Source organism: Cetorhinus maximus, chromosome 1, assembly GCF_964194155.1.
Source record: "Cetorhinus maximus chromosome 1, sCetMax3.hap1.1, whole genome shotgun sequence".
Taxonomy (NCBI): domain Eukaryota; kingdom Metazoa; phylum Chordata; class Chondrichthyes; order Lamniformes; family Cetorhinidae; genus Cetorhinus; species Cetorhinus maximus.
Window position 1 is genome coordinate 246,238,205 of NC_135879.1, and position 25,303 is coordinate 246,263,507.

General features: G+C 46.1%; 1 protein-coding gene across 1 annotated transcript in view; it reads left to right on the top strand.

The window, feature by feature from the left end:
• Window positions 1-25,303, top strand: part of LOC144688623 (disintegrin and metalloproteinase domain-containing protein 12-like) — an 812,806-nt gene that overhangs the window by 108,578 nt on the left and 678,925 nt on the right. Inside the window, exon 10 of the mRNA XM_078555419.1 lies at window positions 9,206-9,287. Within this exon, the coding sequence (XP_078411545.1) occupies window positions 9,206-9,287 (82 nt within the window). The remainder of the gene's footprint in view (window positions 1-9,205; window positions 9,288-25,303) is intronic.

Genomic DNA, 25,303 nt, shown 5'->3' on the forward strand with positions numbered 1-25,303 from the left:
CTGATTCTGAATCAGATAACAAGCCTGTGGACTTGGCCCTCTCTCAGATATTGGATTTGCAGCAACAGACTCAGGAATGTCAGGAAGCATTCCACAGATTGCAACATACGGTGGAGAAGTCCATCTACATTCAGCCTGAGGTAATAGAGCTGATGTGCTAGCGCACCGAGCTCAGCACTGGGGGGATGGCAGCTGCCATGGAGACCTTGGTCCAGGACGTAGCGTCTCTGCTGCTGCAAGAGTTGCACTCTGTCGCTGTAGGCATTGGAGACATCCATCACTGGCTATGCAAGAGGGGGCCAAGGCACCTCAATCTCACTCCAGCTGCCCCTTCTCCTCAAGGAGTCAGCCAGGGGCCCTCGGGCACCCATAGAGATGAGGACCAACACTCCGGGGCCATTCACCAAGGTGACTCCGAGAACATCCAGCTGATCCCGCTCCCCCTGCCTATGACCCCACCACCCTCCAGTTCCACAGGCCGAGGAGGAGGATGCCACACATCAGGGGACCCAAAGCAGGCCAGGGCCCTCCAAGCCTCGGCCCTCCAGAGGACGCACACCAAAGTCATAATACGCAACAAGGCATGGCAGTCAGCAGGCTGCCTCCACCTCAGCTGTGGATGTCGGGGATGCACCTACACGTAATGGTAGGGTTAGGAGGATCAACAGTGGCACAGGTATTCACCAAATCTATATACTTTCCACCAATGTTGTGAAAATTACACCCATTCCACAGCTCCTCTTGTGTATGCCCCCTCTTTATGCTGAGCTGTGTTGTGGACAATCAGGCGTCACAAAATGTTGCCGCCCCCCACCCCCCTCCCCCACCACCCCCCACCCCCCCCACCACCAACTTATCACAGATTTCGTATCATGTGCCTCTGGTTGATGTTGTATGCAGCCATCTCATCACAGTGTGTGTCCATTCTCAGCTCATTCCCAACACCAGTGATGCCTTACCCTCAATGTAAAGTGTGCTTGTGCAAGGCAACTCATTCACATGCTTTGCTGGTTCATGTGATGTTCATACTTGGCTGTATAAGCTGGAGGCTCAGGTAGTCCCCTGATTCATTTGCATTTTGGAAAGGTGAAGGTGTAGTATAGAAGAAGAGATGTTGATGTGCCTGGAGAAGGCTAATCTTTCCTTGAACTCTCTGTCATCTGTGAGGGTTTTCAATCTATGAGCCCATACTCAGAGATCATGTGTGCCCCTGCCTGTCTTACGCGTTGTCAACTCTCTGAGGGTACATCTGCTAAGTTCACCAATATGTGTGCACCTCAATGTGCCAGGTTTTTGCTCTGGCAATTGAAGCTATAATTTTTAGCGTTTCCCACCTTGTAGTTGTCTGCATTGCACCCACAAGGACATCGTCAAAATGTATGGATGTAACACTGGACCATACATTCTATTTAGTGTCCCCTTACTCGCCGAGCTCATCGATAAATTCATATGGTGATGTGTTACGGTTAATGGAGCCGTTGAGCATGCTCTGGATGCGCATATATTACATTGATAGGAAGATAATGTTGAGGGCTGAAAAGGGCTAGGCGTGCTCTTTATTATCAATGATGTGCGACCTTGATGGGTCCATGGTGTGTCTGCATTTTTGGGTTTGCTAGGGCTAGGGCTGGCCATTAGAGAAGGCTGTTTGTGTTAAAGAGGAGGCATTTTGATGTTTGGCAGGCAGCTGTGTGAACATGGTCATTGTCAGGTGATCCGCGCCCATTGAAAGGTCAGGCTAACTGCAGGCCCGCATCCCATCTGGATTTCAATGTAATGGGGTGATGCAAGATGACGCAGAGGACTGAGTGAATTCAACAGGCATTCACACCTGTGGAATGTCCTCAGCTGCCTTGGCCCAAGTCTTGCCCAGCAGTATCACTATCGAAGTTACACAGAAGGTGGGGATGGGTCTCCTTGAGGCACTTAGTCAAACTGAAGGCATACTGCCACAAGCCCGCTGAGGATTGTAGTCCAACCCCTGCCTCTTACAGTTGCCGTAGCGACTGGGATGTTAGAGAGATGCTTGGAGAGGCAGCACCTTCTGATGTGTGACACTTGGCACCCTCCTGCAGTTAGCACCCCATCTCAGCAAAGACACATCCTTCAAAGGTTGATGACCTGGTAAACCTAATGTGTAAATACTCATTCTCAGATTGAAGTGGATGGTTGAAATGAGAAGGATAGCAATGCTGGTGGTAATGTGGGCCCATTATGGTGGGCGCTTGTCCATTGCTACTTGTCATCATCCTACTAGAATCTGGTCTCTATGAGCGCCTCACGTGCACCCCTGCCTCGTCTGGCCCAAGCTATGGCCTCTTCCCCTGCAGCCTCAGCATTTCGACCTCATTGCCCTCATCCCTCTCGATGTCCTCCTCATTGGAGGAGATGTGCAGCTGCTCCATCTCGGCATCGGGCAAGTCCTCCCCTGCTTTGGAACGCCAGGTTGTACAGGATGCAGCAAGCCATGATAACCCATAAGATGCTCTGGTGACTGTATGGAGTGCTCCACCAGTTTGGACAAGGCATCGGAATCACATCTTCAATATGCCAATGGCTTGCCCTACCAATGTTCAATTGGCAGAATGAACGTTGTTGTACCTGAAGAAGAGTCATATGGACTCGAAAAGTTAACTCTTTTATTTTCTCTCCACAGATGCTGTTAGGCCTGCTGCGTTTTTCCAGCATTTTCTGTTTCTGTTTCAGATTCCCAGCATCCGCAGTATTTTTCTTTTATCACTGTCCCTTCTCTCAGCTGGCTGCCAGATAGGTGTCGTCAGCCATGTTCTTTGAGGTAGCCTTTGTCACGGCATTCAGGAGGTGACAGACGCCCTCGTTGCCAAGGCTTACAATTACGTGCACTTCACTAGAGATCAAGCTAGCCAGGCAGCCAAAGCACTGGGCATTGCTGCTATATTTGGATTCCCACAGGTGCAGAGCACCATCAACTGCACTCACGGCTGTAAGAGCTCCCTGGCAACAGGCAATGCAATATATCAACAGGAAAGGCTGCCACTCGTGCAATGTGAAGCGGGTCAGCAACCACCAGAAATACATCATGCAAATTTGTACGAGATACCTTGGTAGCGACCATAACTCGTACACTTGTAGGTGGAAGCTTGAGAGATCCCACAAAGGTTTCCCTTGGAGCCTTGGAAGGAGCCACCCGAATAGAATTTCAGAGCAATGGGAATTCGGTGTAGAGCTCTGAAACCCGTGGTGTCCTTTGCACTTTTTCTTTGCTATCCAACTTCTTAAATCTTCAGTGGTCTTCAGAGAGTGGTCTTGCCCTGCTGCAGCAGTAGAGGCTACAAGGGAGAGGAGTGACTGGTAAGTAGTGGGTAAATTTGGGTAAGTATTTACCACTTTTATCGCTTATAGTTTAAGGTTTTTTTGTAGTTTACAGTTTGTATATTCTGTAGTAACGAGGATCAGGAAAGAAGGGCCCTAGAGTAATTGATTTAAAAGGTTTAATTTAAAGGGATAAGTCATGGCAGGAAAGCTCAAAGCCGTGGTGTGCTCTTTGTGCTCCATGTGGGAAGCCGGCGACATTTCCAGCTTCCCACGGGGACCAGCATGTGTGCAGGAAGTGTGTCCAGCTGCAGCTCCTGGAAGCTCGGGTTTCAGAGCTGGAACGGCGGCTGGGGACACTGTGGAGCATCCACGAGTCTGAGAGCATCGCGGATAGCACATTTAGAGAGGTGGTCACACTGCAGATGAAGGGACTTAAGGAAGGAAGGGAATGGGTGACCACCAGGCAGTCCAAGAGAAACAGGCAGGTAGTTCAGAAGTCCCCTGGGGTCCCGCTCGTAAATTTAGGTATTCCATTTTAGAGGCTGATGAGGGTGCTGGTTCCTCCAGGGAGTGCAGACAGAGCCAAGCTTCTAGCACCACAAGCAGTCTGTCTGTACAGTGGGGGAGGAAGGGAGTAAGAGCAATAGTAATAGGGGATTAAATAGTCAGGGGAACAGATAGGCGCTACTGTGGTCGTCAATGTGACTCCAGGATGGTGTGTTGCCTCCCTGGTGCCAGGGTCCGAGAAGTCACTGAACAGCTGCAGGTCATCCCGAAGTGGGAGGCAGAGGTCATGGTACATGTTGGTACCAATGACATAGGTAGAAAGAGAGATAAGGTCTTGCATCAAGGATTCAAGGAGTTAGGCAGTAGACTAAAAAGCAGGACCTCTCGGGTCATAATCTCTGGATTACTCCCAGTGCCACATGCTAGCAAGCACAGAAATAGGAGAATAACACAGATGAATACGTGGCTTAAGAGTTGGTGCAGGAGGGAGGGTTTTAGATTCCTGGATCACTGGGACCGTTTCTGGGGAAGGTGGGACCTGTACAAGCGGGACGGTCTACATCCAAACCAGAGCGGGACTAACATCCTTGCGGGCGGGTTTGCTAGTGCTGTTGGGAGGAGTTTAAACTAATTGGGCAGGGGGCGGGGACACAGAATGTTAGCAGAATAGAGACACATCATAATACAGTAAAACAATCAAGTCAGAGGGAGTACAGCTGCACTAAGTTTCAAGGGAGTAAGGCAAGGCTTGGTGGCCTCTACTTTAATGTCAGGAGTATTACAGGTAAAACGGATGAGTTAAGGGTGAGGATTGACATGTGGAATAGTGATATAGTCGCCATCACAGAGACGTGGTTGAAGGAGGAGCAGGATTGGCAGCTCAACATTCTGGGATATAAAATCTTCAGGTGAGACAGAGGAGGGGGTAAAAGAGGAGGAGGCGTCGCATTATTAGTTAAGGAGTCAGTTACTGCAGTAAGGAGAGATGATATCTTGGAAGGGGCATTAAATGAAGCTTTGTAGGTAGAGCATAGGAATAAAAAAGGGGCAGCCACATTGTTAGGTGTTTATTATAGACCCCCAGATAGTCAGCGGGAAATTGAGGAGCAAATATGTGCACAATTTGTGGAGGTGTGTAAAAACAATAACAATAGAGTAATTATATTAGGTGATTTCAACTTTCCCAACATTCATTGGGATAGACATAGTGTTAAGGGCTCGGATGGAGTAGATTTCTTGAAATGTGTACAGGAGAACTTTTTAGGTCAATATGTAGAGGGTCCAACAAGGGACGGCGCAGTGCTGGACCTAATTCTGAGGAATGAAGCCGGACAGGTGGCTGAGGTGGTGGTGGGGGAGCATTTTAGTGACAGCGACCACAACATGGTACAGTTTAAGTTTGTTATGGACAAAGAAAGACAAGTTGCAAAAAAATGTTTTGGATTGGGGGGAGAGTGGATTTTAGTAAAATAAGGCAGGATCTGGCCAAGGTAGCCTGGGAACAGTTACTTGTTGGGAAACCTACAGAGGAGCAGTGGGGGGTGTTCAAAAAGGAAATGGGGAGGGTACAGGCTCAACATGTTCCCTCTAGGGTGATAGGAAGGAGTAACAAGCCCAGAGAACCATGGATGACCAGAGATATTCAGATTACGATGAGAAGGAAAAGAGAGGCTTTAAGCAGGTACAAGGGGAACAAATCAGTGGAGGCATTAGTGGAGTACAGACAGTGCAGGGTGGAGCTTAAGAAAGCAATTAGGAGAGCAAAGAGGGGATATGAGAAAGCTCTGGCTGGTAAAAGTAGGGAAAATCCCAAGATATTCTATAAGCATATCAATGGGAAGAAGATAACCAGGGAAAAAGTAGGGCCGATTAGGGACCAAGGGGGTAATCTATGGGTGGAGCCAGAGGACAGCGGTAGAGTGTTGAACGAATACTTCACATCCGTCTTCACCCAAGAGATTGAGGATGAAGGTATGGAACTCAGGGAGAGAGACTGCGAGGTTCTTGAGCAAATTGATATAGAGATTGACAAGGTATTGGAGGTATTGGCAGGCTTAAAAGTGGACAAATCTCCTGGTCCAGATGATATGTGTCCCAGACTGCTGAGGGAGGCAAGGGAGGAGATCGCAGGGGCTCTGACCCAACTTTTTAATTCCTCTCTGGCCATGGGGGAGGTGCCAGAGGACTAGAGAACAGCTAATGTGGTTCCGCTATTTAAGAATGGTTGTAGAGATAATCCAGGGAACTACAGGCCAGTAAGACTCAAATCAGTGGGAGGGAAACGATTGGAGAAAATTCTGAAGGAGAGAATCTATCTCCACTTGGAGAGGTAAGGTTTGATCAGGGATAGTCAGCATGGCTTTGTCAGAGGGAGGTCATGCCTAACAAATTTGACCAGGTGTGCAGATGAGGGTAGAGCAATTGATGTAGTTTATATGGATTTCAGCAAAGCCTTTGACAAGGTTCCAAATGGGAGACTTATGAAGAAGGCAAATGCACATGGGACACAGGGTAATTTGATAAGGTGGATTCAAAATTGGCTTAGTTGTAGGAGGGGGCGATGACAGAAGGATGCTTTAGTGACTGGAAGCCAGTGCCCAGTGGCGTACCACAGGGACCTATGCTGGGTCCCCTATTATTTGTCATTTATATAAGCGACATAGAAGACTATGTAAGTTTGCGGATGACACAAAGATTGGCCGGGTGGTAAACAGTGAGGTTGAGTGTCTTGGGCTACAGGAAGATATAGACGGGGTGGTCAAATGGGCAGATAAGTGGCAGATGGAATTTAACCCTGAAAAGTGTGAGGTGATACACTTTGGAAGGAGTAATTTTATAAGGAAGTATTCAATGAACGCCATGACACTAGGAAGTTCTGAGGAGCAAAGGGACCTTGGCGTGTGTGTCCATAGATCTCTGAAGGCGGAGGGGCATGTAAGTGGGGTGGTGAAAAAGGCATATGGGACACTTGCCTTTGTCAATTGAGGCATAGATTACAAAAGCAGGGAGGTCATGTTGGAGTTGTATAGAACCTTGGTGAGGCCACAGCTTGAGTACTGTGTGCAGTTCTGGTTGCCACATTATAGGAAGGATATGATTGCACTGGATGGGGTGCAGAGGAGATTCATCAGGATGTTGCCTGGGATGAAACATTTAAGGTATGAAGAGAGGTTGGATAGACTTGGGTTGTTTTCGTTGGAGCAGAGAAGACTGAGGAGAGACCTGATGGAGGTGTACAAGATTATGAGGGGCATGGACAGGGTGGATAGGGAGCAGCTATTCCCCTTAGTTGAAGGGTCAGTCACGAGGTGACACAAGTTCAAGGTGAGGGGCAGGAGTTTTAGGGGGGATGTGAGGAAAAACTTTTTTACCCAGATGTTGGTGACGGTCTGGAATGTGCTGCCTGGGAGGGTGGTGGAGGTGGGTTGTCTCACATCCTTTAAAAAGTACCTAGATGAGCACTTGTCATGTCAAAACATTCAGGGCTATGGGCCAAGTGCTGGTAAATGGGATTAGGTAGGTAGGTCAGGTGTTTCTCACGTGTCGGTACAGACTTGATGGGCCTAAGGGCCTCTTCTGCACTGTGATTCTGTGATTCTATGATACCACTGACGTGTGACTCACTGGCCTGTAGTTCCCTGGCTTATCTTTACATCCCTTCTTAAATAGCGGAACCACATTAGCTGTTCTCCAGTCCTCTGGCACCTCCCCCGTGGCCAGAGAGGAATTAAAAATTTGAGTCAGAGCCCCTGCGATCTCCTCTCCTGCCTCCCTCAGCAGTCTGGGACACAAATCATCCGGACCTGGAGATTTGTCCACTTTTAAGCCTGCCAACACCTCCAATACCTTGTCACTCCCTCTATCAATTTGCTTAAGAACCTCGCTGTCTCCTCCTCGTACCTTCATCCTCAATCTCTTGGGTGAAGACGGATGTGAAGTATTCATTCAACACTCTACCGCTGTCCTCTGGCTCCACCCATAGATTGCCCACGAGGTCCCTAGTGGGCCCTACTCTTTCCCTGGTTATCCTCTTCCCATTGATATACTTATAGAATATCTTGGGATTTTCCCTACCTTTGCCAGCCAAAGCTTTCTAATATCCCCTTTCCTCTCCTAATTGCTTTCTTAAGCTCCACCCTGCACTTTCTGTACTCCACTAATGCCTCTGCTGATTTGCTTCCCGTGTACCTGCTGAAAGCCTCTCTTTTCCTTCTCATTGTATCCTGAATATCTCTGGTCATCCATGGATCTCTGGGCTTGTTACTCCTTCCTATCACCCTCGAGGGAACATGTTGAGCCTGTACCCTCCCCATTTCCTTTTTGAACACCCCCCACTGCTCCTCCGTAGATTTTCCCCACAAGTAACTATTCCCAGTCTAGCTTGGCCAGATCCTGCCTTATTTTACTAAAATCTGCTCTCCCCCAATCCAAAACATATTTTTGCAACTTGTCTATTTCTTTGCCTATTACAAGCTTAACTTGTACCATGTTGTGGTCGCTATCACTATTTCCCATGCCTCAGGCTTGATCACTCCCTTCCCGGTGCAGCCTTAACCCTGGAGCCCATTAAAAGCTACCACAGCCTTACCATCACAGTCTGGTAGGTAGAGACTTCTCTGTCAAAGTGATGTAGCACTGCCTGTGATGATTGGCGCTGATTCCTGCAAGCACAGCTTGATGCAAGGTCGGTGAACCAGCCTCGAAGTGACGGGCGAAGCTCAGGCTGCCAGGTGCACGTTGTTTATATCCTGTTGTGAAACACGCCGTTCTAATTGCATGCCAACATGCCCGGATGATCTAGCATGGGGGATGATTCTGGCAAGTCGGGCTTATAATAAGCTGCAAATGTATTAAAATGACATTCCCGCTGTGCCGCAGTGGGAAACATGGCCCACCGTTGATGGGTGGAGCGGCTGATTGAAAACTGGTTTTACAATGATGTAAAATCGGTTTTTGGCCTTCTCGCGAAATTTTATGCTCCTGCCCTCCAGGATGCCTGCTGTGAACCGGCGCAAAAAATCCCAGCCTAGATGTGGTCTCATCAATGCCTTGTAACAAAACACAAAACATCATGAAATATCTCCTTAAATGTCTACCACTGCATCTTTACTGACCTGTCCTTTAACCTAACTTCCCAGTTCAGATTATTTAGCCCTGTCTTCATACATTCATAATTACCCTTATTTAAGTTTAAAACATTAGTCTTAGACCCACTCTTCTCTCCCTCAAACTGTATGCGAAATTCAATCATGTTATGATCACTAGGGTGCCTTTCCCATGAGGGCTTAATTAACTCTGCCTTGTTGTACATTACCACGTATAGAAGAGTCAGTATGTCAGTGATGGTAGGATTGATGCTGCATAGTCAACATATTCTCTGTTAATGTTGATTTCTCTTTTACAGAGGTGGCACTTTTAATGGTGGCATTGCAGGTTTGGCAATGATGAGCAGCATGTGTTCAGACCGGTCTGAAGGAGTAAACCAGGTGAGCATCTGTTCTTGCTTCTATTTCCCCACTCCTTGTGGACTGTGGCTTATACACAGCTCAGGTCAAAGTAGAATAACCAGAACCTCAAACTGCTGATGATTTCATTGCTAACATTGACCAGTAGGCTTAATGGGAAGATGTCCACTTGGTCATTATTCCATGCAGTTTTTAACTGTTGACATCTGACACTGAATTGCAAGGTGATAAGTGTGATGCATGTTTCCAAAGGAAGTGGGTTGGAGGCAAGTTAAATCTCTTTTTTATTCTTTGTGGAATGTAAGTATCACTGGTAAGGCCAGCATTTGTTGTTGTTACCTAGTTACCCTTGAGAAAGTGGTGATGAGCTGTGTTCTTGAACCGCAGTCCACCTGCTATAGGTACATGCACAGTGCTGTTAGGAAGGGAGTTCCAGGATTTTTGACCCAGCAACAGTGAAGGAACGATGATATAGTTCAAAATTAGGATGATCTATGTCTTGGAAGGGAACTTGCAGATGCTACTAGACCTGCTGAGTTTTTCCAGCATTTTCTGTTTTTGTTTCAGATTTCCAGCATCCGCAGTATTTTGCTTTTATATTATTGCAGATGGTGGTGTTCCCTTGCTGCCCTTGTCCACCTAAGTGGTAGAGGCAGTGTATTGGTGCTGTTGAAGGGGACTTGCTGAAATGCATGGTGCACACTGCTGCTGCTGTGCTGTGGTGGTGAACAGAATGAATGCTTAAGGTATTGGCTGGGGTGCTGATCAAGTGGGCTGTTTTTCCCAGATAGTGTTGAGTTTCTTCAGAGCTGTTGGAGCTGCGCTTATCGAGGCTTTGTGTTTTAGAGACATTGGACAGACTTTGGGAGTCAGGAGGTGAGTTACTCGCCGCAGAATTCCCAGCCTCTGACCTGCTCTTATCATCACAGTACCTTACAGATAATGACACAGACACCACCATCACCATCTCTGGCTATTTCCTGTCCCACAGGCATGCTGAACACCACTTGGAGGAAGCACTGAGGGTAGCAAGGGCACCGAATGGGGAACTTCAATGTCCATCATCAAGAGTGGCTCGGTAACAGCACAACTGACCGAGCTGGCTGACTCCTAAAGGGCATAGCTGCTAGACTGGGTCTGCGACAGGTAGTGAGGGAACCAACAAGAGGAAATATCATACTTGACCTCATCCTCACCAACCTGCCTGCCACAGATGCATCTGTCCATGGCCTGGCAGATCCCCCACTCTACCATTACCACCAAGCCAGGAGATCAACCCTGGTTCAATGAAGAGTGCAGGAGGGCATGCCGGGAGCAGCACCAGGCATACCTAAAAATGAGGTGTCAACCTGGTGAAGCTAAAACACAGGACTACCTGCATGCCAAACAGAGGAAATAGCATGTGATAGACAGAGTTAAGCTATCCAACAACCAATGGGTCGGATCTAAGCTCTGCAGTCCTGCCACATCTAGTTGTGAATGGCTGTGGACAATTAAACATCTCACTGGAGGAGGAGACTCCACAAATATCCCCATCCTCAATGATGGGGAGCCCAGCACATCAGTGCAAAAGGTAAGGCTGAATCATGTACAACAATCTTCAGCCAGAAGTTTCAAGTAGACGATCCATTGTGGCCTTCTCTGGAAGTCCCCAGCATTACAGATGCCAGTCTTCAGCCAATTTGATTCACTTCAGGTGATATCAAGAAACAGGTGAAGGCACTGGATACTGCAAAAGTAATGGACCTGATAATATTCCGGCAATAGTGCTGAAGAACCATAGAACCATTGAAAAGTTACAGTGCAGAAAGAGTCCATTCAGCCCAACGTGTCTGTGCCAGCCAGAAAGAGAAAAAGAAACTAGCTGCTCATTTTAATCCCATTTTCCAGCATCTGGTCCATAGCGTTGCAGGTTACAGCACTTCAGATGCAAATCCAAGTACCTTTTAAATGAGTTGAGTGTTTCAGCTGCAACCACCGATTTAGGTCGTGAATTCCAGACACCCACCACCCTCTGGGTAAAAAGGTTTTTCCTCATGTCCCCTCTAACCCTTCCACCAATCACCTTAACTTTTAGCCCCCTGGTAATGGACCCTTCTGCTAGGGGAAACAAGTCTTTCCTGTCTACCCTATCTAGGCCTTTCAATTAGGCCAACGCTCAGCCTGCTCTGTTCGAAGGAAAACAACCCTAGCCTATCGCAACTGGGGATTCTATAGTCAGGGGAACAGATAGGCGCTACTGTGGCCGTCAACGTGACTCCAGGATGGTGTGTTGCCTCCCTGGTGCCAGGTTCTGGGATGTCACTGAACGGCTGAAGGGCATCCTGAAGGTGTTAAGGCAGAGGTCATGGTACATGTTGGTACCAATGACATAGGTAGAAAGAGGGGTGAGGTCTTGCATCAAGAATTCAGGGAGTTAGGCAGTAGACGGAAAAGCAAGACCTCTCGGGTTGTAATCTCTGGATTACTCCCAGTGCCACATGCTAGCGAGCTCAGAAATAGGAGAATAGCGCAGATGAATATGTGGCTTAAGAGTTGGTGCAGGAGGGAGGGTTTTAGATTCCTGAATCACTGGGACCGTTTCTGGGGAAGGTGGGACTTGTATGAGCGGGACGGTCTGCATCTGAACCAGAGCGGGACTAACATCCTTGCGGGCGGGTTTGCTAGTGCTGTTGGGAGGAGTTTAAACTAATTCAGCAGGGGGAGGGGGCACAGAATGTTAGCAGAATAGGGACACATCATAATACAGTAAAACAATCAAGTCAGAGGGAGTACAGCCGCATTAAGTTTCAAGGGAGTAAGGCAAGGCTGAATGGCCTCTACTTTAATGCCAGGAGTATTACAGGTAAAACGGATGAGTTATGGGTGAGGGTTGACGCGTGGAATTGTGATATAATAGCCATCACTGAGACGTGGTTGAGGGAGGGGCAGGATTGGCAGCTCAAACATTCCGGGATATAGAATCTTCAGGCGAGACAGGGGAGGGGGTAAAAGAGGAGGAGGCGTCGCATTATTAGTTAAGGAGTCAGTTACTGCAGTAAGGAGAGATGATATCTTAGAGGGGGCATCGAATGAAGCTTTGTGGGTAGAGCATAGGAATAAAAAAGGGGCAGCCACATTGTTAGGTGTTTATTATAGACCCCCAGATAGTCAGCGGGAAATTGAAGAGCAAATATGTGCACAATTTGCGGAGGTGTGTAAAAACAACAATAGAGTAATTATATTAGGTGATTTCAACTTTCCCAACATTCATTGGGATAGACATAGTGTTAAGGGCTTGGATGGAGTGGATTTCTTGAAATGTGTACAGGAGAAATTTTTAGGTCAATATGTAGAGGGTCCAACAAGGGACGGCGCAGTGCTGGACCTAATTCTGGGGAATGAAGCCGGACAGGTGGTTGAGGTGGTGGTGGGGGAGCATCTTAGTGATAGCGACCACAACATGGCACAGTTTAAGTTTCTTATGGACGAAGAAATAGACAAGTTGCAAAAAAATGTTTTGGATTAGGGGAGAGTGGATATAAAATAAGGCAGGATCTGGCCAAGGTAGACTGGGAACAGTTACTTGTGGGGAAATCTACAGAGGAGCAGTGGGGGGTGTTCAAAAAGGAAATGGGGAGGGTACAGGCTCAACATGTTCCCTCTAGGGTGATAGGAAGGAGTAACAAGCCCAGAGAACCATGGATGACCAGAGATATTCAGGTTACGATGAGAAGGAAAAGAGAGGCTTTTAGCAGGTACAAGGGAAGCAAATCAGCGGAGACATTAGTGGAGTATAGAAAGTGCAGGGTGGAGCTTAAGAAAGCAATTAGGAGAGCAAAGAGGGGATATGAGAAAGCTCTGGCTGGTAAAAGTAGGGAAAATCCCAAGATATTCTGTAAGTATATCAATGGGAAGAGGATAACCAGGGAAAGAGTAGGGCCCATAAGGGACCAAGGGAGCAATCTATGGGTGGAGCCAGAGGACATCGGTAGAGTGTTGAATTAATACTTTACATCCGTCTTCACCCAAGAGAATGAGGATGAAGGTATGGAACTCGGGGAGAGAGACAGCGAGGTTCTTAAGCAAATTGATAGAGGGAGTGACAAGGTATTGGAGGTGTTGACAGGCTTAAAAGTGGACAAATCACCAGGTCCGGATGATTTGTGTCCCAGACTGCTGAGGGAGGCAAGGGAGGGGATTGCAGGGGCTCTGTCCCAAATTTTTAATTCCTCTCTGGCCACGAGGGAAGTGCCAGAGGACTGGAGAACAGCTAATGTGGTTCTGCTATTTAAGAAGGGTTGTAGAGATAAGCCAGGGAACTACAGGCCAGTGAGTCTCACGTCAGTGGTAGGGAAACTATTGGAGAAAATTCTGAAGGGGAGAATCTATTTCCACTTGGAGAGGCAAGGTTTGATCAGGGATAGTCAGCATGGCTTTGTCAGAGGGAGGTCATGCCTATCAAGTTTGATTGAATTTTTGAGGAGGTGACCAGGTGTGTAGATGAGGGTAGTGTAGTTGATGTAGTTTATATGGATTTAAAGGCTATGGGCCAAGTGCTGGTAAATGGGATTAGGTAGGTAGGTCAGGTGTTTCTCACATGTCGGTGCAGACTCGATGGGCCGAAGGGCCTCTTCTGCACTGTGATTCTGTGATTCTGGATTTCAGCAAAGCCTTTGACAAGGTCCCACATGGGATACTTATAAAGAAGGCAAATGCACGTGGGATACAGGGTAATTTGATAAGGTGGATTCAAAATTGGCTTAGTTGTAGCAGACAGTGGGTGATGACAGAAGGATGCTTTAGTGACTGGAAGCCAGTGTCCAGTGGCATACCATAGGGATCTGTGCTCAGTCCCCTTTTATTTGTCCTTCATATAAACGACATAGATGACTATGTGGGGGGTAGGATTAGTAAGTTTGCGGATGACACAAAGATTGGCCGGCTGGTTAACAGTGAGGTTGAGTGTCTTGGGCTTCAGGAAGATATAGGCGGGATGGTCAAATGGGCAGATAAGTGGCAGATGGAATTTAACCCTGAAAAGTGTGAGGCGATACAATTTGGAAGGAGTAATTTGACAAGGAAGTATTCAATGAATGGCATGACACTAGGAAGTTCTGAGGAGCAAAGGGACCTTGGCGTGTGTGTCCATAGATCTCTGAAGGCGGAGGGGCATATTAGTGGGGTGGTGAAAAAGGCATATGGGACACTTGCCTTTATCAATCGAGGCATATATTACAAACGTAGGGAGGCCATGTTGGACTTGAATGGAACCTTAGTGAGGCCACAGCTGGAGTACTGTGTGCAATTCTGGTCACCACATGATAGGAAGGATGTGATTGCACTGGAGGGGGTGCAGAGGTGATTCACCAGGATGTTGCCTGGGATGAAACATTTAAGTTATGAAGAGAGGTTGGATAGACTTGGGTTGCTTTCGTTGGAGCAGAGAAGACTGAGGGGCGACCTGATTGAGGTGTACAAGATTATGAGGAGCATGGACAGGGTGGACAGGGAGCAGCTGTTCCCCTTAGTTGAAGGGTCAGTCAGAAGGTAGGTCAGGTATTTCTCATGCATCGGCGCAGACTCGATGGGTCGAAGGGCCTCTTCTGCACTGTGTGATTCTGTGATTCTATGCAATCTCTCCCCAAAGCTGCAATTTTCAAGCCTTGGCAGCATTCTAGTAAATCTCCTTTGCACTGTCTCCAGAACAATTATGTCCTTCCTGTAAATGGTGACCAGAACTGTGTACAAAATTCCAGCTGTGGCCTAACCAGCGTTTACATTCCTGCTTTTGTATTCAATGCTTCACCCAACAAAAGACAGCCCTTTGGGTGTACCTACACCACATGGACTGCAGCAGTTAAAGAAGGTAGCTCACCACCACCTTCTCTAGGGCAACTAGGGATGGGCAATAAATGCTGGCCTCGCCAGCGATACCCACATTTCATAAATGATTAAAAAAAAACCTGGAATGATTGACCTCCAACAACCACAATGATCTTCCTTTGTGCTAGGTCTGACTCCAACCAGCAGACAGGTTTCCCCTTGATTCCCATTGACCCCAGTTTTGCTCAGCCCCCTTGATGCCACACTCGGTCAAATGCTGTCTTGATGTCAAGGGCAGTCACTTTCAGCTCACCTCCAGAATTCAGCTCCTTTGTCCATGTTTGAACCAAGGCTGTAATGAGGTCTGGAGCTGAGTGGCCATGGTGGAACCCAAACTGGGCTTCAGTGAGCAGGTTATTGCCAAACAAGTGCCGCTTGATAGCACTGATGATGACCCCTTCCATCACTTTACTGATGGAGAGTAGATTGATGGGGCGATAATTGGCCGGGTTGGATTTGACCTGCTTTTGAGTACAGGACATACCTGTTTTCCACATAACTGCGTAGATGCCAGTGTTGTAGCTTTACTGGAACAGCTTGGCTAGGGGCGCGGCAAGTTCTGGAGCACATGTCTTCAGTACTATTGCTGGAATATTGTTGGGGCCCGTAGCCATTGCAGTATCCAGTGCCTTCAGCTGTTTCTTGATATCGTGTGGAGTGAATCAAGTTGGCTGAAGACTGGCATCTATGATGCTGGGGACCTCCAGATGGATCATCCACTCGGCACTTCTGGCTGAAGATTGTAGTAAATGCCTCAGCCTTATCTTTTGCACTGATGTGCTGGGCTCCTCCATCATTGAGGATGGGGATATTTGTGGAGCCTCCTCCTCCAGGTTGAGTGATTTAACAGTGAGTGGTTTAATTGTCCACCACCATTCACGACTGGATGTGGCAGGACTCTAGAGCTTAGATCTGGTCTGTTGGTTGTGGGATCGCTTAGCCCTGTCTATCACTTGCTGCTTATGCTGTTTGGCACGCAAGTAGTCCTGTGTTCCAGCTTTACCAGATTGACACCTCATTTTTAGGTATGCCTGGTGCTGCTCCTGGCATGCCCTTCTGCACTCTTTATCGAACCAGGGTTGATCCCTAGCTTGATAGTAATGGTAAAGTGGGGACTATGCCAGGCCATGAGGTTACAGATTGCGTTTGAGTACAATTGTGCTGCTGTTGATGGCCCACAGCACCTCATGGATGTCCAGTCATGAGTTGCTATATCTGTTTGAAATCTATCCCATTTAGCACGGTGGTTGTGCCACACAACACGATGGAGGGTATCCTCAATGGAAGTCGGGATGTCATCTCCACAACGACTGTGAGGTGGTCACGCCTACTGATACTGTCATGGACAGTTCTATCTGTGGCAGACAGATCGGTGAGGACGAGGTCAAGTATGTTTTTCCCTCTTGTTGGTTCCCTCACCACCTGCCGCAAACCCAGTCTAGTAGCTATGCGTTTGGGACTCGGCCAGCTCGGTCAGTAGTGGTGCTACCGAGCCACTCTTGATAATGGACATTGAAGCACCCCAGCAGAGTACATTCTGCACCCTTGCCACCCTCAGTGCTTCCTCCAAGGAGTGTTCAACATGGAGGAGCACTGATTCATCAGCTGAGGGAGGGATGTATGTGGTAATCAGCAGGAGGTTTCCTTGCCCATGTTTGGCCTGATGCCATGAGACATTATGGGGTCCGGAGTCAATGTTGTGGATTCCTAGGGCAACTCCCTCCGACTATATCCCACTGAGCTGCCATCTCTGCTTGGTCTGCTGGTGAGACAGGGCATACCCAGTGCTGGTGATAGTGGTGTCGGAGGCATTATCTGTAAGGTATGATTCCGTGAGGATGACTATGTCAGGCTGTTGCTTGACTAGTCTGTGAGACAGCTCTCCCAATTTTGGCACTAGCCCCAGATGTTAGTAAGGTGGACTTTGCAGGGTCGACAGGGCTGAGATTGTTGTTTCCGGTGCCTGTGTCGATGGCAGGTGGTCTGTCCATTTTCATTCCTTTTTTGTGACTTTGTAGGGGTTTGTTAGGCCATTTCAGAGAGGATTTATGAGGGAATCATGTAGTCCCTCGCTGAAGGGCATTAATGGACAACACCATTGAACTTTTAATTCCAGATTTGTATTGAATTCAAATTCCACCATCTGCCGTGGCAGGACTTGAGCTTGGGTCCTCAGAGCATTACCCCAGAGGATTACTAGTCCAGTGACAATACCACTATGCCATCGTCTCCTTCAATGAACTTCGAACTTCTGCTACTCTAACTTTAAATCTACCCCCTTCTTAAATCCCTGCACACACACACACACACACACACACACAAGACACATAAGACACACAAAAAATGGGTTTTAAGGGTGGGGTAAAACAGTTCAATAGCACCAACCCAGAGTACAGGATTCAATGGGTCGATTTTGATCGAGGTCCTCCAAATTCCTTTCAGTTCTTTGTCGATGACACGAGGTGGTCTTCCAGCACTTTCAGTCTGAAGTTCACTGGTTGAGAGCTTGCTTTTCAATGTCTCTAACAATGGTTTTCCCCTTTTCCTTCTTACAGGGGTTTCCTCAGAGAGAGAGAGCAGGTTACAGAAGAGAAAAAGCCAGCTAGCTACTATTGTGGAATTACTGGAATCTTACACACACAGGAACAAGAGGTTTTAGGTCTTTTTCCTTTCAGGCTTGGAGCTATTCTGCTGCACTGCTGTCTCACAAAACCTGGTCAACTGGTCAGGAGCCAATTAAAATGCTGTTGTCAGGCAGCTCCCTTGGTCCAGGACTCCTTTCTGACACCATTCTGTCTTTCATGGCACACTCTGTTCCAGGATTGCAACGTTGTATATATCTCTCATCTTGTTCCAGTAGACATGTCTTTCAAACTGCAGGCATTGTAATTTTAATCTGTAGTCCAATATCAATAAAAGGATATGTTCTTTACATGCCTCCACCCTTAAAAGAGATGAAAGGCTATTTCGAAACTGCATTTCATCACATGGTATGTGACCCATGGATGACCAAAGATGAGACTTACATCCATCCATCCTTCCTCCCCTTATACAATCTTCAGCATTTCTTATCCCTTTAACTTATTTCAGTATTTTACACCTGGGACAATGCATCTGTTGTCATATTATCTTTGCCGGCAATGTGAACAATCTTTACATTGACTGGCTGAAACAATAGATTCCATCTAAATAATCTCACGTTTCAAGTTTTAAACTTTTTAATGAACAGCAGCGGATTATGGTCAGTGTAGATGAGTGTTTCTTTGTTATCGTGTTGGACACAAACTTCAAAGTGTTGAAGGGATCACAACAATGCTAGAGTTTTCTTTTTCTACTGTAGAGCACTTCCTCTGATATTGATTTAGTTTCTTGGAAAAGTATTCCACTGGCTTCTCTATTCCTAATTTAACATTTTGTGATAGGACTACACCTACCCCCAAGTCGCTAGCATCAATTGCCATTTTAAAGGGTTTGGTAAAGTCAGGGGCGGCCAACACTGTTTCATTTATTAAGATTGCCTTCAGCTTTCCAAAGGCTGCTTGGCATTCTGATGACCATTCCACTTTTGCCTGTTTTCTTAACAAATTGGTGAGAGGTACAGCTATTGTGCTGAAGTTAGGCACAAACTTCCGATAAAACCCACACATACCCAAAAACCTCATGATTTCTCATTTAGGTTTAGAAATGGGGAATTCTATTAGAGTGTTCATTTTTGCTCTTCTTGGCAACACTTGCCCTTGTCCTATGATGTGACCTAGGTAAGTTACCCTTGCTTTTGCAAATTTGCTTTTATGACTAAGCCAGCTAACTGCAATTGCTTAAACTGGTCCTATAATTGCTTTACATGTTCTTCTCATGAGTTACTATATATTACGACATTGTCTAAATAATCCACACTGTCATGTACTTCAGCTACACTTAATTCATATGTCTCTGAAATGTAGCGGGGTATTTTTAAACCCAAACAGCATGACTAGACATTGATACAACCCACTTGCTGTAACAAAGGCAGGTATTTCTTTAGCCCTTGATGTTAATGGCATTTGCCAGTATCCCTTCAATAGATCAATTTTAGATAGAAATGAGGCACTGCCAACCCTTTCAATGCAATCTTCTAACCGAGGAACTGGGTACAAATCTGTCCTTATTACTGCGTTCACTTTCTGGTAGTCTATTCAAAAATCTCGTGGATCCACCCAGCTTTGGAACTAGCACTCCAGCTGCTCGGTGAACTCGGCTAGACTCAATCAATTGATTGAATCTCTGTTTCTAACTGAGCTTGCTTTTCTGGACTCAACCAATAATGATGCTGTTTTATCAGCACTGTGTTTCCTATGTCCACATCATGTTTCGTTCCAGGTATATCCTTACAAATCTCCTTATACTTCCTAAGTAACCTTATTAAATCTTCCCGTGGTCCTTCCTCTAAATATGAGGACACAGTGTCTAACTATCCCAGTATGGTCTATTGGTTAGTCGAATTGTAGGAGGTTCGCTTTGGGCACTGTCTACTTCTTCTAGATTGCCCTTATTGTCTCTGGCATCCTCCACTGCTCCTACCACTTGGCACACTTGCTCTATCTTATCATCTTCTGTGTGATGATACTGCTTCAAAATATTTATGTGACATAAATGTTATGTTTCTTCTTCCTACACTCAGGAGTATCTATCAGATAAGTCACTTTACTGACCCTCCTAACTACCTTATATGGGTCACCGAATTTCGCTTTTAGCAATTCACCCTGCAAAGGCAACAATACCTATACTTAATCTCCTGCTTGGAATGTTCTAGTTGTAGCATGCTTGCCTGCCCATTCTTTCATTTTGGCTTGGGAAATTTTTAAGTGCTCTCGTGCTACTTTATATGCTCCTGTAAATCTCCCTGGAGACATGGACACATAACCCAACATGGAGCATTCGTCTTTCTGCTGTAGGACTTTTCCTTAATCACTTTTAACGTACCTCTTATTTCATGACCATAGATCAATTCGAATGGGCTAAATCCAGTAGATTCATTGGGAGAATCTCTGGTAGCAAATAGTAAGAAATCTAATCCTTTGTCCCAATCTTTGGGTATTCATGGAAATAGGTCTTAATCATAGTTTTGAGAGTCTTATGGTATCTCTCTAAAGCTTCCTGTGTCTGTGGGTGATAGGCAGTAGACTTTATTTGTTTGACACACAAATTGCTGATTATGCCCCGGTAAAGTTTAGACATGAAATTAGAACCTTGGTCAGATTGTATTTCAATCAGTCGGCCATAAAGAGTGAAAAACGGAGTTAACGTTTCCACTACCACCTTAGCTGTAATTGTCCTTAAAGGAGTAGCTTCTGGAAATCGGGTTGTCAGATCCATGATTGTAAGGATTTACTGATATCCTGCTTTCGTTTTGGACCATGGTCCTAAACAATCTACACGACTGAATGGTTCTTCAAAAACTGGTATGTGTATTAAAGGTGCTGGTTTGATTACATGTTGAGGTTTACCTACTACCTGACATGTATGACACGTTTTACAAAATTGCACTACGTCCTTATGAAGTCTTGGCCAGGTAAAATGCCTGTTTATCGATGCTTGGGTTTTCCGAATTCCTACATCTCCTGCCATCGGAATTTCATGTGCTACTCGCAATATTTCCTTATGGCATTTGGGCGGTATCACTATCTGATGAACAACCGTCCATTCCTCATCCACAGGTCTGTGAGGGTGTCTCTACTTCCTCATCAGAACTCCGTTTTTAATGTAATAGCACTCCAGAACTCCTTCCGCCTCAGCTTCGGTGTGAGCTGGCTGTGCTAACTTGTTTAACACTTTATCTGCTTTGAGCCTCAATTACCTGCCAAACACTTCCTTTGAATTATCCTCACCCTTAAAGAAAGTTTTGGCTGCTCTAACATCTGCTCATGGTATTACTTTGACCTCTGGACTTTGTTTAGCCATTGCTCTGGCCATCTCACACGATGGGAGAATACCAGGAATTTGTTCTTGTAACAGCTCTGTCTCTTTAGCCCCTCTCGGACTTTCCGTAATTATGGGCGAAGCTATAATCTTCACTCCTGCCAAATTATTCCCCAGGAGTAAATCAACTTCATCTACGGGTAATTTCTTGACCACTCCTACAACCACTGATCCAGACAACAAATCGCACCCCAATTGCACTTTGTACAATGGAACCGGGATATACTCTCCACTTAGCTCATTTACCAATACCTTAGCTTTCATTGAACTCCCTGGAGGGAAAACTAGGTCCTTCTCCAGCAAAAGAGTTTGAGTAACTCCTGTGTCCCTTAACATAGTTATGGGTTTAGCTGCATCATTTGATGAAAAAGGGGTTATCTTTCTTTTAGACAAAAACCCTTTTTATATCTCACCTACCTTATTCACTTCACCTGCATTCACAGCAGTGTTTATCTCCAGACCCTTATTTGTAGTTAAAGCTACAATTTGATGCGTGGCATTTTCTTTTTGAGTTCCCTTTTCGGACTCACTCTTATGAACTCCAACAAGTCCCATAGGGCTTTCCTCGCAACTTCCAACATTCTGAACGAATGTGTCCCACTTCATTACAGCGGAAACACTTAGACCTTCGAGTTTCACCTCCATTCTCAGCACCTTCCTTCCTGATCAGGAGAGGAGATCTGAAGGTGTTCCCAGCTATCCATTCTTTACCCTGGCTAGTTGCCTTCCTTTCACTCCCCCACTTTCTATCCTTTTCAGCTTTACGGGGATGAAGGAAAAAAGGTTTGGTTTTATGGATCAGCCCATAATCATCAGCCATTACTACTGCCTGTCCAGCAGCTGCAACCCTTTGGTCTTCCACATGGGTTCTTATTACAGAAGGTAGGGAGTTTTAAAATCCTTCCAAGAGAATGGTCTCTCTGAGAACTTCATAGGTAGTTTCAATTCCTAATGCTCGTATCTACCTGTCAAAACTACTTTGCCTAATCCTTTCAAATTCAGTGTAAGTTTGCCCAGGCTGCTTCCTTAAATTTTGAAACTATTTTCTGTATGCTTCAGGGACCAACTCATATGCACACAAAATGGCCTTTTTCACCACATCATAATCCCTAGAAACGTCCTCTGACAGTGAGGCATAAATTTCCTGTGCTCTACCTGTCAATTTGCTCTGAATGGGCAATGTCCAGTTTTCCTTTGACCCGTTTATCTTCTCAAATGAAATGAAGAATGCTTCAACACCCCTTTCCTCAAATTTTGGAAGAGCCTGTACAAATTTAAACATCTCCCCACTGGGTTTTAGGTTAAAGGTTTTCTCATCATCAGAACTTTCCTCAGCATCTGATGTCTCCTTTCTAAATTCCAGCTTTTAAGCCATTACGCTCTGTCTCTTTCCTTCATTCGCAGAATCACAGAATCACACAATGCAGAAGAGGTCCTTCGGCCCATCGAGTCTGCTCCGACACGTGAGAAACACCTGACCTACCTACCTAATCCCATTTACCAGCACTTGGCCCATAGCCTTGAATGTTATGACGTGTCAAGTGCTCATCCAGGTACTTTTTAAAGGATGTGAGGCAACCCGCCTCCACCACCCTCCCAGGCAGTGTATTCCAGACCGTCACCACCCTCTGGGTAAAAAAGCTTTTCCTCACATCCCCCCTAAACCTCCTGCCTCTCACCTTGAACGTGTGTCCCCTCATGACTGACTCTTCAACTAAGGGAAACAGCTGCTCCCTATCCACCCTGTCCATGCGCCTCATAATCTTGTACACCTCGATCAGGTCGCCCCTTAGTCTTCTCTGCTCCAACAAAAACAACCCAAGTCCATCTAACCTCTCTTCATAGCTTAAATGTTTCATCCCAGGCAACATCCTGGTGAATCTCCTCTGCACCCCCTCCAGTGCAATCACATCCTTCCTATAATGTGGCCACCAGAACTGCACACAGTACTCCAGCTGTGGCCTCACCAAGGTTCTATACACCTCCAACATGACCTCCCTACTTTTGTAATCTATGCCTCGATTGATAAAGGCAAGTGTCCCATATGCCTTTTTCACCACCCCACTAACATGCCTCTCCGCCTTCAGAGATCTATGGACACACACGCCAAGGTCCCTTTGTTCCTCAGAACTTCCTAGTGTCATGCTGTCCTTCTTCCTTCCATTGTTAGCTTATCCCTCTGGAGATCAAGTTTTCGCATTTCTAATTTCCTTTCTTATTTTCTTTCTCTCTCCTGCCTTGCTGCCTATTCCCTTTGAAATGCTCTCTGTCTTTCCTTTTCTTTTTCTGCTACCTCTAGTTCCAATTTTCTTATTTGTAATTGCATTTGAGCCCATTCCAATGAACCACCCCTTGGAGAACTTGGTCTCTCGGGCATTCCTTCCAATTTCAAACGCTGTGTCATCTCTGTGATTATCTCCTTCCTAGCTTTGGCAGGCAATCCTACTCTTAGTTTACTTGCCAATTTGATCAGTCTGGCTTTTGGCCCCACTGCTCCCTGAGCCACGACAAATGTGAAAAGTTTGACAAAACCACCAAACTGCCCCAATTCTAACCTAACTGTTTAATTTAGGTTAACAGAATATGAGCACCAGGTTTGTAAACTTAATAGGTAAATAACTGTTTATTGAACAAGTTGTTTTTAACTACTGGCAAAAAGGAAGAAGTATGAACGGCTAACTCCTAACACTCTTATTTAAACTCTAACCCCTTCTTAAATCCCCATACACATATAGATACACGACACATAAGACACACAAAACATGGATTTTAAGGGTGGGATAAAACAGTTCAATAGCATCAATCCAGAGCACAGGATTTGATGGGTTGATTTTGACTGATATCTTCCAAATCCCTTTCAGTTCTTTGGCGATGACACGAGGTGGTCTTCCAGCACTTTCAGTCTGAAGTTCACTGGTTGAGAGCTTGCTTTTCAATGTCTCTAACAGTGGTTTTCCCCTTTTCCTTCTTACAGGGGTTTCCTCAGAGAGAGAGAGAGAGAGCAGGTTACAGAGGAGAAAAAGCCAGCTAGCTATTATTGTGGAATTACTGGAATCCTACACATACAGGAGAAAGAGGTTTTAGGTCTTTTTCCTTTCAGGCTAGGAGCTATTCTGCTGCACTGCTCTCACGTAAAACCTGGTCAACTGGTCAGGAGCCAATTAAAATGCTGTTGTCAGGCAGGTCCCTTGGTCCAGGACTCCTTTCTGGCACCATCCTGTCTTTCATGGCACACTCTGTTCCAGGACTGCAACGTTGTATATATCTCTCATCTTGTTCCAGTAGACATGTCTTTCAAACTGCAGCCATTGTAATTTTTAATCCACAGTGCAACAGAAATAGAGAAAAATAAAAGGATATGTTCTTTACACTTTCCTTTTCAGCTTTTTTTTCTCGATCAATTAAATAATTGCAGTTCAAAACAAACAACCAAGTACCATAAAGTACCATAAAGGTCAGGTGATTTCTTGGAAGAGACCTGCTTGCTGACAGTTCCAAGGTGACCTTATGATCTTTTAAAAAAAATCCCAGGTTACCATCCAAATGTCATGACATGTCCTTCCATTTTGTAACAGCAACATTCAGCCTTGAGAGATATGATTCTAACACCCTATCTACTCTGTCCAGACCCCTCGTGATTTTGAATACTTCCATCAAATCTCTTCCCAGCCTTCTGTTCTCTAAGGAAAACCATCCTAGAGGAGGGAGAGAACATTTCAAAGCACAGCTGTGTTATTTTTGAACAGCCAGGGCCAGACAAGGAGGCCCTGGTCATCAGTGGGTGTGTGACACACTGCTGACATTGTAGTCATGGAAGCAGCCATTTCTGCCATGGGGCCTCTTCATTGGCCTTGAAGCAGCTGTAAAGGAAGGCCTCTCAACCCACTGGGAGACCTCCAGGGGTTACCCATTAATTGCCCACTTCATGACCTCAATTGGAGTCCTGATGGAAAGTCTTTCTTGAGCCTCTCATCCATGGACTCAATTGGGAGAAGGTAGGGAGGAGGTGGGGTCTGCACCCTGGCACTCTCTCCTCCTCAGAACTCCTTGCGTTGGGTGGGAGGGTGGGGCTATTAATTTCTTCCGTAAGTGTGAGTGAGACTGTGAGTGAAGGATTGAGTGAGAGCTAGAGACTGAGTATAAGTGAGGCTGTGTGAGCTAGAGACTTTCGGAGAGAGATGAGTTTGAATAAGAGAGTAAGTGAGAACAAGAGA